The sequence below is a fragment of the Salvia hispanica genome, chromosome 2 (assembly GCF_029641045.1).
Source record: "Salvia hispanica isolate PSC_SH4W2 chromosome 2, Shi_PSC_v1, whole genome shotgun sequence".
In the NCBI taxonomy this organism is placed as follows: domain Eukaryota; kingdom Viridiplantae; phylum Streptophyta; class Magnoliopsida; order Lamiales; family Lamiaceae; genus Salvia; species Salvia hispanica.
In genome coordinates, this window is record NC_142693.1 from 13,012,275 (window position 1) to 13,025,636 (window position 13,362).

Sequence of the window (13,362 nt, forward strand, 5' to 3'; positions counted from 1 at the left end):
TGAGAAAGTTTGAATCTGTGAATGTATAAACTTACAAAGATTAAAAATAATTTTCGAAAGCTTCAAGAAGAAACAGCTTACTTGACAATAAAATAGAATAATAACAATATAATATTATTTTTAATCGCTATCACTATACTTTTTAAATATTAATATATTAAAGTAATTGTGCTTAAAAGCCACGACATTTAAAATTTTTTTAAAGATTTTTAAAATGTGAAAACCCCTCCTTTTTTTTATAAATCACCATTTTATTTGATTCATCTTAGTTTCAGGAAATAGAATATGTGCTTTTTAATAAATTGATTTTTATTAAGTTAAAATCCAATATTAAAACTATGCATAATTTTTATACTATAACGAATCCAAACAAAAATTATTCGAATAAAATATAAATCACAGTTAAATCACCTGAATTAACATAAATATCAAAATAAGTACCTACTTTTGAAGAGTGAGTGTACAACAATGCCCTTTAGACTTTTAGGAGCGTTTTTGTCCGAAGATGTGGTCAAAAAGTGAAAAAGCACCTGAAACGAGCCATTGGTGTAGTATGAGGACCGCATATGATATTTTGCAAGTATAGGGACCGCAAATGTTCGTCACTGCAAGTATAGAGCCTAAATATGTAATTCACTCTATTCATAATATCATTTATTATGTCGCTATCGCATCGGCAAACACTGCACATTTATGTATTAGTAAAAAGTGAAACATGTTTACTATTTGTGACGCTGCAACATATACATGAAAATCCCACCAGCTACTGATACATTAAGAGACTCAAATTCTCCAGCCATGGGAATGCTTACAAGCTCACAATCCCTCCGGCTAAACTGCGAGAGCCCCGCACCTTCGCTTCCTAAAACCAGGCACAGCGGCAAATCCTCCATGGACTCTGCAAGATCTTTAGAAAGCTTCATCACCGGTTTCAGGTCGTCCCCCTTGGCTGGATGGCCGGCCAACATCCTCATCTGAAACTCATCTCTGAGATCTCCTACATTTTCCCAACTACCCGAAACAATCGGAATCTGAAAGCTGGCTCCCCGGCAAGCTCTGAGTGCCTTGTCGTTGAACGGATCACAACAGCCGGGTAGAAGGAAAACACCATCCTGTTGAACAGAGAAATGTTGGAACAAAATACATGTAAAGAATAAAAAAGATTGGATTTTTTCTATGGAAATAACATCCCTTACCCATCTGAATGCTGTTGCAGATCTTACAAGTGTGCCTAGGTTTCCAGGATCCTGTTTTCAAGAAAATTTCTATTGTTTTCATGTTCATTACATGGTACATAATTAAGGTGATTGTCTGTAATTAGTGAAGCATACCTGGATCCCATCAAGAACTAGAATCCTATGAGGAAATGGAAACAATGTCCGGCAATTTTCATCATGCTTGTTGACAATCCGAAAACTTGAAGGGATTCTCATCAAAGCAATGACTTCAACAGAATCAACAGACTGGATACCGGATATTTTTCTTATCACCTCCGGACTAACTTCAACTACGTGAACAGCTTTATATTCGATTTCTTCAGGAATAGAACAATTATCCACTACAAACAAGCACTCAATTATAGGCTTACCTGATTCTGACATATGAGAGCTGTAAATCTCCCTGCAAAAAGTAGATTTTCACATTAACAAAAAGTAGATTTTCACATTAACAAATGACATATGAGAGCTGTAAATCTACTTAGATAAGATGTAATTTTCACATTAACAAAGCACTACCCTCCAAATTATAGGTAGTAATGGAGCACAACTGAGAAATGGTCTGCATTAACGTCAACACTCTAGCAACAAAGATAACCTCTAACTCTCTAAGACTATTAACATCACTAACTTTCATTTTAATTCATTTGTAGGGTGCAGAAAACCCAGGTGAATGCAAAGCCTCCTAGGAAAATTCTTACAGGCACCAAAAACTCACCAATAATGAAAGCAAGGTAGAATTAACAAGCAGCACATATACATGATAGAATTTTAGAAACAAAAGAAGCCCAAAACCTTCAATGAACACTGACATTGTTCAACTAAGTCTAATAATCCTTGACTATTGGGCTTTTCCCCTTCCTTTTTCACTTTAACAACACAGTTGATAGACTCAACACCTGGTGAATTAAACAAAATGCTATAGTAGACTTTGCAGATAAGCACATGGATATGTTGTGATTGTTTGCATATAGATAGGATAAATGCAGTTGGTGAATTTCTTCACAGGAAACAATAAACAAAAATATAAATAGCAATCTTGATAAAGACAAGAAGAATTTGAGAGGAGAAAATGAAGTCACCTTAGAGGAGTAGTGCCGACAACGAGAACCATGCCATGAAGATGGCGATACGAGGAGCTCTGCCGAAGCTTCACACAATGTTTAACAAAGGGGTTGGACGTGCTTATAATGGAATTCACATTTGGAGGTAAAGAAAACGCCTTCTTTGAGGCATTTTCACGAACACCTTCGTCGCTATGTCGAATTCTACAAGTGGCGTGAAAAGCTGGGTTCTTGGCCTGTGAATTTGGTGGATTAGTAAGAGAAACAGAAGCTGAGATGAAGAATTTGTTCAGACATTGCATTTTTGTGTGTACTGAGATGTTTGTTGGGAAGGTTTTTCGTAATCTTAAAAGTTAAAACGGTTTGGTCGTTGGTTTAGACTCTAGATATCATTGACTTTTCTCTTTAAATTCTCTATCTTTTTCCTTTTTCAAATAAATAAATGGAAAAACAAAAAGTTAGTAGAACCCAACAAAATCAAAATAAAATATTGAAAACTTGTATACAAACAAAATTGTTTAACCGATAAGGCTAGCTCCTTTTGTACACATTTTTACATGTAAAAAAATATTCCCTCCATCCCACAAAAGATATCACACTTGTGGTAAGATACGAGATTTTAAGAGATTTTATTTTATATGTTAAATGGAGAGAGAAAATATATTTTTTATATTTATGTGAGAGAACACTTTTGCAAAAACTGAAAATGTGATATTTTGTGTGAGATAAACTAAAAAGAAAAATGTGACATCTATTATGAGATGGAAGGAGTAGTAGTAGAGTAGTAAAATAGTTGCTTTATTGGAATAATACACAATAACATTATGAGAGACAAATTTTCTACAATAAGTTACTCATCTAAATACTCCATTTCCTAAAACCCTTTACAAAGTGATAAATGGATCTCTACTTATGAAAAGAAAATCTATGTCTTATATAAACTCACTTTATCTCTATACTATTTGGAAAACTATACGATTGAAATAATTGTGTTAACATTTACTTATTTCAAAAGATTAACGAATAAAAGGGTTGAATTTTTTACCTACTCCATAAAATATAAAATGTTATTTTTTATTTTCTTTTATTTTCTTTTTATAATTATTTAGATTTTAATAACACTAAAAGATATCAATTTATATACTATAAAATATGATTAAGTAGAATTGAATCAAATTTCATAACGGTCAATAACTATTATCTCAACACAAAAGATTTACATATAAAAGGTATAATTTTTACTTACTCCATAAAATATAAAATGTTATTTTTTCTTTTATTTTCTTTTATTAAAATATTTAGATTTTAATAACACTAAACGATTTCGCCTTATATACAAAACTAGTGTTAGGCCACGCGCTATGCGCAATATAAAATATTTTTGTTTTATTAATTAGACATTGTGAATAATTCAAATAAAATAAAAAATAACATCGTTACATAAAATTAAAAAATAAAATATAATATGGTATAGTCACAATATGTTAGATAATTATAGATATAAAATTAAATAAGTTTTAAATTTCATGAAAATATTTGTTAATTAAAACACTTATATCAGTCTTTATAATAAAGAAAATTACCATCCTTAACACATACACACTTTAATATTAAAATACTATCAATATTCAATTGATATAAATATTTATTATACAACTAAAAAATATAATTAGGACTATGATATTGCTAAAAATAAAATAAAATAATGAACAATAAAAAACACACATATATAAACATTAGAATAATAAAATAAAAGTTAGTAAGTCATGAAAAATAGAGAACATATATAGTAAAACACAAACCACATCTACCGCTGCCTTATTTTTCTTCTTAATCTCTAAATTGACGATTTATGTTGTATGCATGTGCGTAGATACAAATGTGATATTTTATGATTTTTGTCTTTGTTGCTTCCTTTCGCCATTTCGTTGACTTTAGGTGTTTTTCTTGCATGAAAATTAGTATGAAAGTGACGAAGTTGACGACGAATGCGTAACGCTGTAGGTTCAAAATATTATAGATAGTCAACAACTTATGTGGTTTCTTTATTTGTAAAAAGCAAAATATTGTAGCCTAGACAGTAAAATAAAACAAATTAACATGAAGAAAATACTTAAATATGAACTAATAATATCACTAAAATAGAATGATCTTCAAAATAGGATTTAAAAGTGTTATTTGCCTTTTATCATCTTTTGCACAACTCTCTCTCCATTACCTCCGACTCACATCTTTGGCTCTTCGTCTTTCATTCTCCACATGACACATGTTCCGCCTCATTTACGGTTTCCACAATGATAGAACATGTATTTATAGACAAAGATCACCAACAATGTCTAAAACCTTTCAAATGCAACTATACACAACATTTATCTAGCTAATGGAGTAAATAGTAATTAAACAAATATTAATTTATGATATAAATAAAAAAAAAAACGTTAGAAATCATTGGTATAATCATATTCAATCCATACTCTTAATTGATTATTATTCCCTCCGTCCGCGAATAAGAGTCTCGTTTTTCTATTTTAGTCCGTCTGTGAATAAGAGTCTCGGTTCACTTTTACCATAAATGGTAATAGAGTCTCACCTTCTACCAACTCATTCCACTCACATTTCATTTAAAGCTAATAGTATGTACAAGTGGAACCATATTCCACTAACTTTTTTCTACCCACTTTTCTTAACATTTCTTAAAATTCGTGCCGTTCATAAATGAGACTCCTAACGACAGGCGGATGGAGTATTAGCTTAATTTGACGTCTAAGATATGGACTATAGTATAGAGTCATTCACTAAATTGTGAGTAAATAATTGAAATTATCTTTGACTATGTGTTTGAAAATAATGCATAATTAAATTATTAGATGCAAAATTAAGGTAATTTAATGCCACACCCTAATAGGCGGTTACATCATTTGGTCAAATTCCAATAGAATACTACTTTACCATCAAATGAAGTGAATTAAAAGTAATCAATGAGAATAATCATTGTAACTGCTACATTAAAATTTTTAAATATTACATTTATATCTATGGCACAAAATAGTTGTTCAAAACCTCCCAAAACTCTCATTTTATATATGTATAGATAGATATGATTAAGTAGAATTTGATCAAACTTCACACGATGTAAATAAATATAATCTCAATATAAAAATAATGGCAAAATTTTCATCATCAAATAAGTCATATATTATAATGTTTGTTACTGTAAAAATATCTATTGCGAATTGTTATTATAGGCGCTATAATGTTTTTATTTTATTTTAATTAGATTGTATATAATGACTTTTTTTTGGAGATATTAAAAATCAATTTGTTTCAACAAAAACATTAGTCATTCGATCCTAGCGCTTACCAAAGTTAATTTGTTAATCGGTCCCTGTATTTTAGTTAATCACATCGTTCCCCATTTTTCAAATTCTACTTTAGTCCAAACACCCCAGAAAGAGTAACGGTCATATAATTTGAATCCAAATTCAAACGCATCCGAAAACAGTCAAAACACAGACAAAGGCGCACTCAAATTGCAGAAAGAAACGCCCATTTCCCCTAATCAAAAATCAGAAAACCCCAATTCCCGAATTCGAAAATGGAACAAAATGACGACTTCCAATTGTTCAATGACAATCAAGAAATTCGCAATTCTTCCACCGGTTTCGATTTGGGAGAAGCACAGAATTCGACTCAAGACATGGAAGAAGACGAAAAGGAAGAGTCTGTGGCTGATCTAATGGTTTGGGATTCTTGTGCGAGATTAATCCCTAACGGCTTCACAGTTTCTTATCCTACAGGTACGCCCTCTAGATGTTTTTGAAATTGTTTCAAACAATATCAAGATTAGGGTTTTGTTCTCTGAAGAATACTAGTTCCTTTTCTAGAAACATCTATCTTTCTTTGAAGTAAAGATTTGGGAAATGTGGCTTTGTTTTTTTTGTCTGATGTTAAATAGTGTTTTTGTTTTGCTATTCTTTAATGAGGAAATGAGAAGTTTGAAGATGAGGGAATAAATTCAAGATCTCTTCCTTCTTCCCTTTTTGAACATATAAATAGAGGGAAATTCATGAAAAATCGTTTTTTGTTCATGTTAATGCCTTCTGAAACTGCTAGATTGTTTGTTGTTTTTTACTAAAGCTCATTTCTTTGTTGATCAGATGAAATTATGCTCTTTGTCAATGCTGGTTCCATGACATCGCTGAAATCAGACTCGGGGGTTGAATTTACAGCAGACAATTTTTATGAAGGCGGAGATGCATTTCAAACAGAGGATTTCATCTCCGAGGGTGGAGATTGTTCGTTCGTTTATCAGTCTGCACGACTCGGAAACTTCAGCTACAGCTTTGAGAATTTTCCGACTGGGGATTATTTCATCGATCTCCATTTTTCTGAAATTATTAATGTCAATGGCCCCAAAGGAATGAGGGTGTTCAATGTTTTCATGCAAGACGAAAAGGCAAGGGAACTTGTCGATATTCACTGTCTTACATGAGAAAATTTCAAGTATTTGTGCCTGTAGTTTACAGTCAAGTTTGTTCACAATGCAGATTTTGTCTGAATTTGATATCTTCTCCATTGTGGGGTTCAACAAACCTTTGCAAGTCATTGGTGCTCGAGCTGCTGTTAAGGATGATGGGATTCTTCGGTTAAGGTTTGAAGGGGTATTCGGGAATCCAATAGTTAGTGGAATCTGTGTAAGGAGAGCGCCTAAAAGCTCAGGTATTTTGTTCTGTACCTAAATGTTTCTATCTGGTGGGAATGTTTAGAAGATAACTATGAATGTTCAAGCATTTGTCATTGGTTGCAGTCCCTCAGCCAACTCATGAGTACTTTACGTGTTCAAATTGTTCTACTCAGATAGAATATCCTTCACCTCAGGTAAGTTGTGAATAAACATGTTTGTAGATTTCAGAAAAAGCTATCCTTCAATTATCTTGCTATTTATAATTGTACTATTTGGATATTTCAGAAAAAAGCTATACGAACAAAATCAGTAGCCAAGTATGAGAAAGATATACAAGAGTTGAAAGACACATTGAAGCAAAAGACTGATGAATGTTATCAGTCTTGGATGTCTTGGAGTGCAACCAACGAACAACTACAAAAGGTTAGGATGGACCTTGACAATAAGACATTCCAGACATACTCCCTAGGTAAGAATTGGTTAGGATTGTTGTCACATTTGTGAACTTATGGTAATTTGTGTCACTTAAGATTCTGTGATCCAATTTTGTCAAATTTTCGGTAGACAAAACTCTAGAGGAGCAAGCCACAAAGCTTAGGGACCTTGCAAGCAAGTATGAGCACGACAAGGAATCTTGGACCAAGGCGATCAGCGACTTAGAACAGAAAGTAAAGGTTTGTCGACGCTTCCATATTAATACAGTGCAGAAAAATATATTGTATTGTATGAAGCAAGCTGATTTTTTTTTGCAGATCATGAAACAAGAACATTCGGAGCTTTCTCGTGAAGCACATGAATGTGCAGACTCCATTCCTGACTTGAATAAAATGGTTTTTGCAGTTCAGGCACTTGGTACGTTTTAGAACAACATCAAATAACCTATTATGTGAGATGCGTATAACATAATCCGACTCATTATGCAGTTGAACAGTGTGAAGATCTCAAATTTAAGTACAATGATGAGCAAATGAAGAGGCGGAAGCTCCACAATCAGTTGCAGGAGACCAAAGGTTAGCTTGTGATACCTCTTATCATGTATCTTAGATTTGAATCTGTTCTCAAAATTTAGCTGTGTATCAGGGAATATCAGGGTTTTTTGTCGTTGCCGTCCCTTAAGCAAGTCTGAGGTCGTAGCTGGGTGTGCATCAGTGATGGACTTTGATGCTGCTAATGATGGAGATCTTGGTATTGCAGCAAATGGCTCCAACAAAAAGAGTTTCAAGTTTGATCGTGTTTACACTCCCAAAGATGATCAAGGTGGGCACTTCCTATTATATTTTTGGGTTTTGGAGGAAAATATCATTCTAACACAATATCTAAATTCTTACCTCCTGTTTTCAACATGAGCAGTTGATGTGTTTGCCGATGCTGCACCCATGGTGGTTTCTGTTTTAGATGGATATAATGTTTGTATATTTGCGTATGGACAAACTGGAACAGGCAAGACATTCACAATGGAGGGTACTGAGGAGAATCGAGGAGTCAATTATCGGACCCTGGAAGAACTGTTCAAGATTGCCAATGAGAGAACTGAAACAAACACTTACAACATTTCAGTTAGTGTGCTTGAAGTTTACAATGAACAGATAAGGGATTTGCTGGCTATAGAAACATCCAAGAAGTTAGTTGTTTTCTTCCCATAAATTGAACAATTTTGGAAAGTATAGTTACACAATTAACATACTAATTGTGGAATGATTCTAGATTGGAGATAAAGCAAGCTTCTGAAGGATCACATCATATTCCTGGAATTGTTGAAGCCAAAGTGGAAAATATCCAACAAGTTTGGAATGTTCTACAAGCAGGAAGTAGCGCTCGGGCTGTTGGATCGAATAATGTGAACGAGCACAGCAGTCGATCTCACTGGTAATGCCTTTTGCAGACTTTTAGTTTCTTTATTCCCTGTTATCTATAAGGTCTCATCTCTCTCTCTTTTTTCACACATTTCAGCATGCTCTGTATTATGGTAAGGAGCAAAAATCTAATTACTGGAGAGTGCACGAAAAGCAAACTTTGGCTTGTGGACTTAGCAGGAAGCGAGAGGCTTGCAAAAACTGACGTGCAAGGTGACCGACTTAAAGAAGCTCAGAACATTAACAGGTCGCTCTCTGCTCTTGGAGACGTAATATCTGCTCTTGCAAATAAAAGCAGCCACATACCATACAGGTTGATGAAGTAACAGACAGCCCTTCTCATTTTGCTCTTAGTTATTACACCTTTATATATGAAACCTGACTTTGGTATCTAATTGTTGCAACATTCAGGAACTCGAAGCTGACTCATTTACTGCAGGATTCATTAGGTAAACTTAAATGGTTCATCAGATTGTATAAACTCCACGTAGCTACGAGGATAGATTTCCCATTCTCTTGTACAATTACATAATGTATCTCTTGTTTGCAGGTGGTGACTCAAAAACATTGATGTTTGTACAAATTAGTCCCTCAGATAAAGATCTAAGCGAGACTCTGAGTTCACTTAATTTTGCAACCCGAGTCAGAGGGGTAGAGTTGGGTCCTGCTAGAAAACAAGTTGATACAACTGAGCTCCAGAAGATGAAAACAATGGTATGCTATTCAGAAAGATCAAATTTAGTATAGAATGAGTGCATGCTTTTAAAACAATCTCTTGAATCGATTCCGTCTATTTCTTGATGCAGCTTGAGAAAGCACGACTGGAATGTAAGTCCAAAGACGAATCCTTGAAAAGGCTTGAAGAAAATCTACATAACCTAGAGAGTAAAGCTAAGGGAAAGGATCAGTTCTACAAAACCCAATTGGAAAAACTAAAAGAGTTGGAGGGTCAAGTAGAGTTGAAGTCATCACTGCAATGCCAATCCGAGAAACAGGTTTCACATCTTTCGGAGAAGCTAAAGGGGAAAGAAGAATCATGTTCCAGACTTCAACAGAAGGTAGAGATATCGACTTTTATGTGCATACCCACTCTGCTCAGGTAAGGTAAACTTGGAAATCATGAAAATTAATCCATCTATCGGTTTCCTCGTGTTTGTTGAAGGTCGTGGAGTTGGAGAACAAGCTGAAAGAGAAAGACGAAAATCATTCTACAACATACCAAATTAAGGTTAATGATCTTGAGAAGAAGTTGAGAGAACAAATGCAACAATCTGAGTCCAATTCTCAAACACTTGAACATAAGGTTCTTGCTCTTGTTTTTACATAAATAAAACATGCAGTATTGTTTCGAAGAAAAGTCACATGTATAATTGGAAGTTCTATCATGATTAGGTCAAAGAGCTCGAAAGAAAGTTGACAGAACGGGAAGAAAATGCAGAGTGTCTCTCCCTGAGGCAAACGGTACTCACAACATTCGTAGCTTGTAACGAGCCTGTGGATGCACGTTCACTGCTAACATTATTATTTATATGTGATTATTGCAGATTAAAGAACTCGAAGACAAACTGAGAGAGAAAGAACAGCAGCCGGTGAAAGAGGAGATGACAAATGAAACTGAGCATCGCATTCTAAGAAGTTTGAGTCTAGCAAACCGCAGAGGCAGTCACGGCTCTGCTATGGCCAAGGAGAATGACAATCTCCATGAGGTCAGAAGGAAGAGATTATCAAGAAACAGTGAAGTTGGAGTTACACCTCCGGTGAGCGACCACCACGCCAAGGAGAATGACAATCTCCATGAGGTCAGGAGGAAGAGATTATCTAGAAACAGTGAAGTTGAGAATAATGGTGCAGTTCCACCTCCGGTGAGCGACCACCGCGTCTACAAAAGCAGGCGTTCAGATCCTCCAAAGCCTGCTGCGGCTGGAGTTTCAAGAGTGACGAAGCCATCCATTGCGGTGCAGAGGCCCGTTGCACGTGTGAAGACGACAAGAGATGCAGCAGTCCAGGGGATCAAGGAGAAGGACAGCAAGAAAAGAATGTGGACCAGATAGCGAACTAAGTAATGCCGCATTGCTTCTCTAACTCACAAATTGACATCCTGATGCCTGCCTTGGTAGTGTGTGTGTGCATGTTTCAAAGCTGTAATATTAGTGAGTTTGTCTACCAAATCAGTATCTATATCATATAGTACCAAATTGCTGATTAGTGAGTTGTTTTCGTGTTGTTTGTCTTCCGCTAAAACACTTTTTGGCAAGATTTATATAGTTAGTGCCCGTTCAAATGATTTTTATTATTAATATCATTCATAGGATAAACTTTTCCATAACTTTTGTTCATTTTCACTTCAAAAACACTAGACACTGAATAAGCAATGTTTTTTCAAGTTTGGAGAAGCTCAAAATGAAATAAGCTGTTTCTTGAAAATTCAGTTTCCTTTGTAGTAAGAAATTTCCTGGAAAAATGGATGGAAAAATTGTGAGCTAGACCATCTCCAATCCAACAAATACACAACCATAAATGCGAATTGCAAAATTAGAAGGGGCAAAGTAATTAAAGTCGGGTGAAAAAACCGTTGAAGATGTGAAAAAACGAAAAAAAAATTAAAAAAGAGTGAACTATAAAAAAAAAATGTGCACCTTTTCGGTAGATTTAATCACAATTCACGTACTTTACACTATTTTCGTAAGAAAGGAGTAAAAAAATGGGAAAATAGCCACAAGTGACTGACTTATTTTCAACATGTATTTTGATAAAATGAATATAAATAGTTAAAGTGAAGAGAAAATAAGACAAGATGAGAGAATAATGTAGAGAAATCCAACTTATATATTATTCTTTCTCTTACTTTACATTCTCTCCACTTCAGCTATTTATTAGAGTGTCCATAATAGGTGGGCCGCAGCGGCCGCCGGCTCTGTGTCCATCTATTGCTGGACGTGCAAGAGGCGTGACGGGCTGGGGAGGAAGGGTGCAAGCCGCATTTGCGGCGAGGAAGCGGCGGTGGGGTCGAGGGAGCGACGACAGCCGAGAGCTATGGCTTTTTTATTTTTATTTTTTAAAAATCTTTATCTATAAATAATCTATTCCCAATTCATTTTTTTCATTCCATTCTATTCTATTGATTTTTGTGCAATTAATTTTGTTCCCGTCTAATTAAAATATACCAATAATTGATAAAATAATGTGATTTTTGGTTGTGGCGTGACCACTATTGGGTTGGACAAGTTTTGTGGTTAAGGAAGAGTTTTTGTGGCTGTGCCTTGGGTGGATTTGTGACTGTGCACTCTATTGTGGACACTCTTACTTTCTCCAACACACTCAAAATGTCCACATTCTTGAATGACACGGGATTTTTGAAGAAGTTGTTAGGTTGTACATATTCTTGAGTTGCACGGAATTTTAGGAGAAATTGTTAGATGGTGGATTAAGTAAAGAGAAAAAGGTGGTGAATTAAGTAGAGAGAAAAATATAGTTGAATATTTTAATAAAGCGAGTGAATGATTTAATTTAAAAATATAGAAAGTTGACCTTTTAAGTGGGATAAACTGAAAAGAAAAAATTGAGCATCTTGAATTAGACGTGGGATATCATTTTTCCCAATAGCCCCAAAAAGAAATATATATATATATATATATATATATATATATATATATATATATATATATATATATATATATATATATATATATATATCAACCACATGGACAGGGACATAAGTATAAAAGTTCGATATTGAAAAGTGTATTATTAAATGACTTTTTTTTGTTGTTCACTATAAAAAGAGGTATGGAGATGAAGCATTGGATTAAATAGCGATGGAAACACTATATGATGTTTGGGCCCGCCCAATTTGATTATTGAGCTTTTTTCATTGGAATCTAAAAATATAAAACTACGTTACTTGGCGGTCCAGTTTCTAGTTCAATTTAACATGGTTTTGTGACATGTTTATACTCCCTCCGTTTATAAAATATTGTCCAGATTTAATTCGGTATGAACTTTAAGAAATGTGAAAAAAAATGAGTTAAAAAAGTTAATGGAACAGTGATCCTACATTTATATATTAGTTTTATAATAAAATTTGAGCTTAAAAAGTTGGTAGAAAGTAGGGTCCATTTACTAAAAATAGAAAAAAGCAGAATGGACAACTTTTCACGGACAGATCAAAATAGTAAAACTGGACAATATTTCACGGACGGATGGAGCATTAGGCCATCCGCAACGCTATCTCTTATCCGTCTCTTAACCGTCTCATCTCTTGACTATTCATGGGTCCCACTGTACTTTTCAGCTCATCTCTTAACTAAGAGACAGCACCTGCAACCCTCCATCTCTTAACCATCTCTTAACTATCCATTCAATTTCATTTTTTATTTTTAATTCCAACAAATTCAATTAATAAAAACACACTTCATTAAAATAAAATAAATATTACAACTTAAAAGCCTAAAAAATAGAAAAAAATATATAATTTAAAATCCTAAAAAATAAAAAAAGTACATAATTTAAAATCCTAAAAGATAAAAAAACTACTCCGCCGGCGA

The 13,362-nt window shown here is 34.1% G+C and overlaps 2 protein-coding genes across 3 annotated transcripts; one reads left to right on the top strand and one right to left on the bottom strand.

Annotated features, from left to right (window-relative positions):
* Window positions 1-614: 614 nt before the first annotated feature.
* LOC125201792 (tRNA/rRNA methyltransferase (SpoU) family protein) lies at window positions 615-2,702 on the bottom strand. 2 transcript variants are annotated; one of them, XM_089064473.1, is made up of 5 exons: window positions 2,300-2,702; window positions 1,589-1,620; window positions 1,332-1,519; window positions 1,197-1,247; window positions 615-1,112 (listed from the first exon to the last, which is right to left on the bottom strand). In XM_089064473.1, exons 1-5 carry the CDS (start codon window positions 2,581-2,583, stop codon window positions 723-725), a joined length of 945 nt encoding a protein of 314 aa, XP_088920599.1. In that variant the 5' UTR covers window positions 2,584-2,702; the 3' UTR covers window positions 615-722. The 2 variants fall into 2 exon arrangements, with proteins under 2 accessions (XP_088920599.1, XP_047956001.1); XM_048100044.2 differs by having other exon boundaries at window positions 1,332-1,620; window positions 2,300-2,700.
* A 3,071-nt stretch (window positions 2,703-5,773) lies between these two features.
* On the top strand, window positions 5,774-11,102 carry LOC125204394 (Di-glucose binding protein with Kinesin motor domain-containing protein). Its single transcript, XM_048103052.2, has 18 exons — window positions 5,774-6,078; window positions 6,439-6,737; window positions 6,829-7,000; window positions 7,089-7,159; window positions 7,251-7,434; window positions 7,530-7,639; window positions 7,718-7,817; window positions 7,889-7,975; window positions 8,046-8,222; window positions 8,316-8,586; window positions 8,670-8,831; window positions 8,916-9,131; window positions 9,230-9,267; window positions 9,369-9,532; window positions 9,625-9,876; window positions 9,981-10,121; window positions 10,211-10,279; window positions 10,363-11,102. Exons 1-18 carry the CDS (start codon window positions 5,877-5,879, stop codon window positions 10,867-10,869), a joined length of 3,222 nt encoding a protein of 1,073 aa, XP_047959009.1. The 5' UTR covers window positions 5,774-5,876; the 3' UTR covers window positions 10,870-11,102.
* Window positions 11,103-13,362: the final 2,260 nt, after the last annotated feature.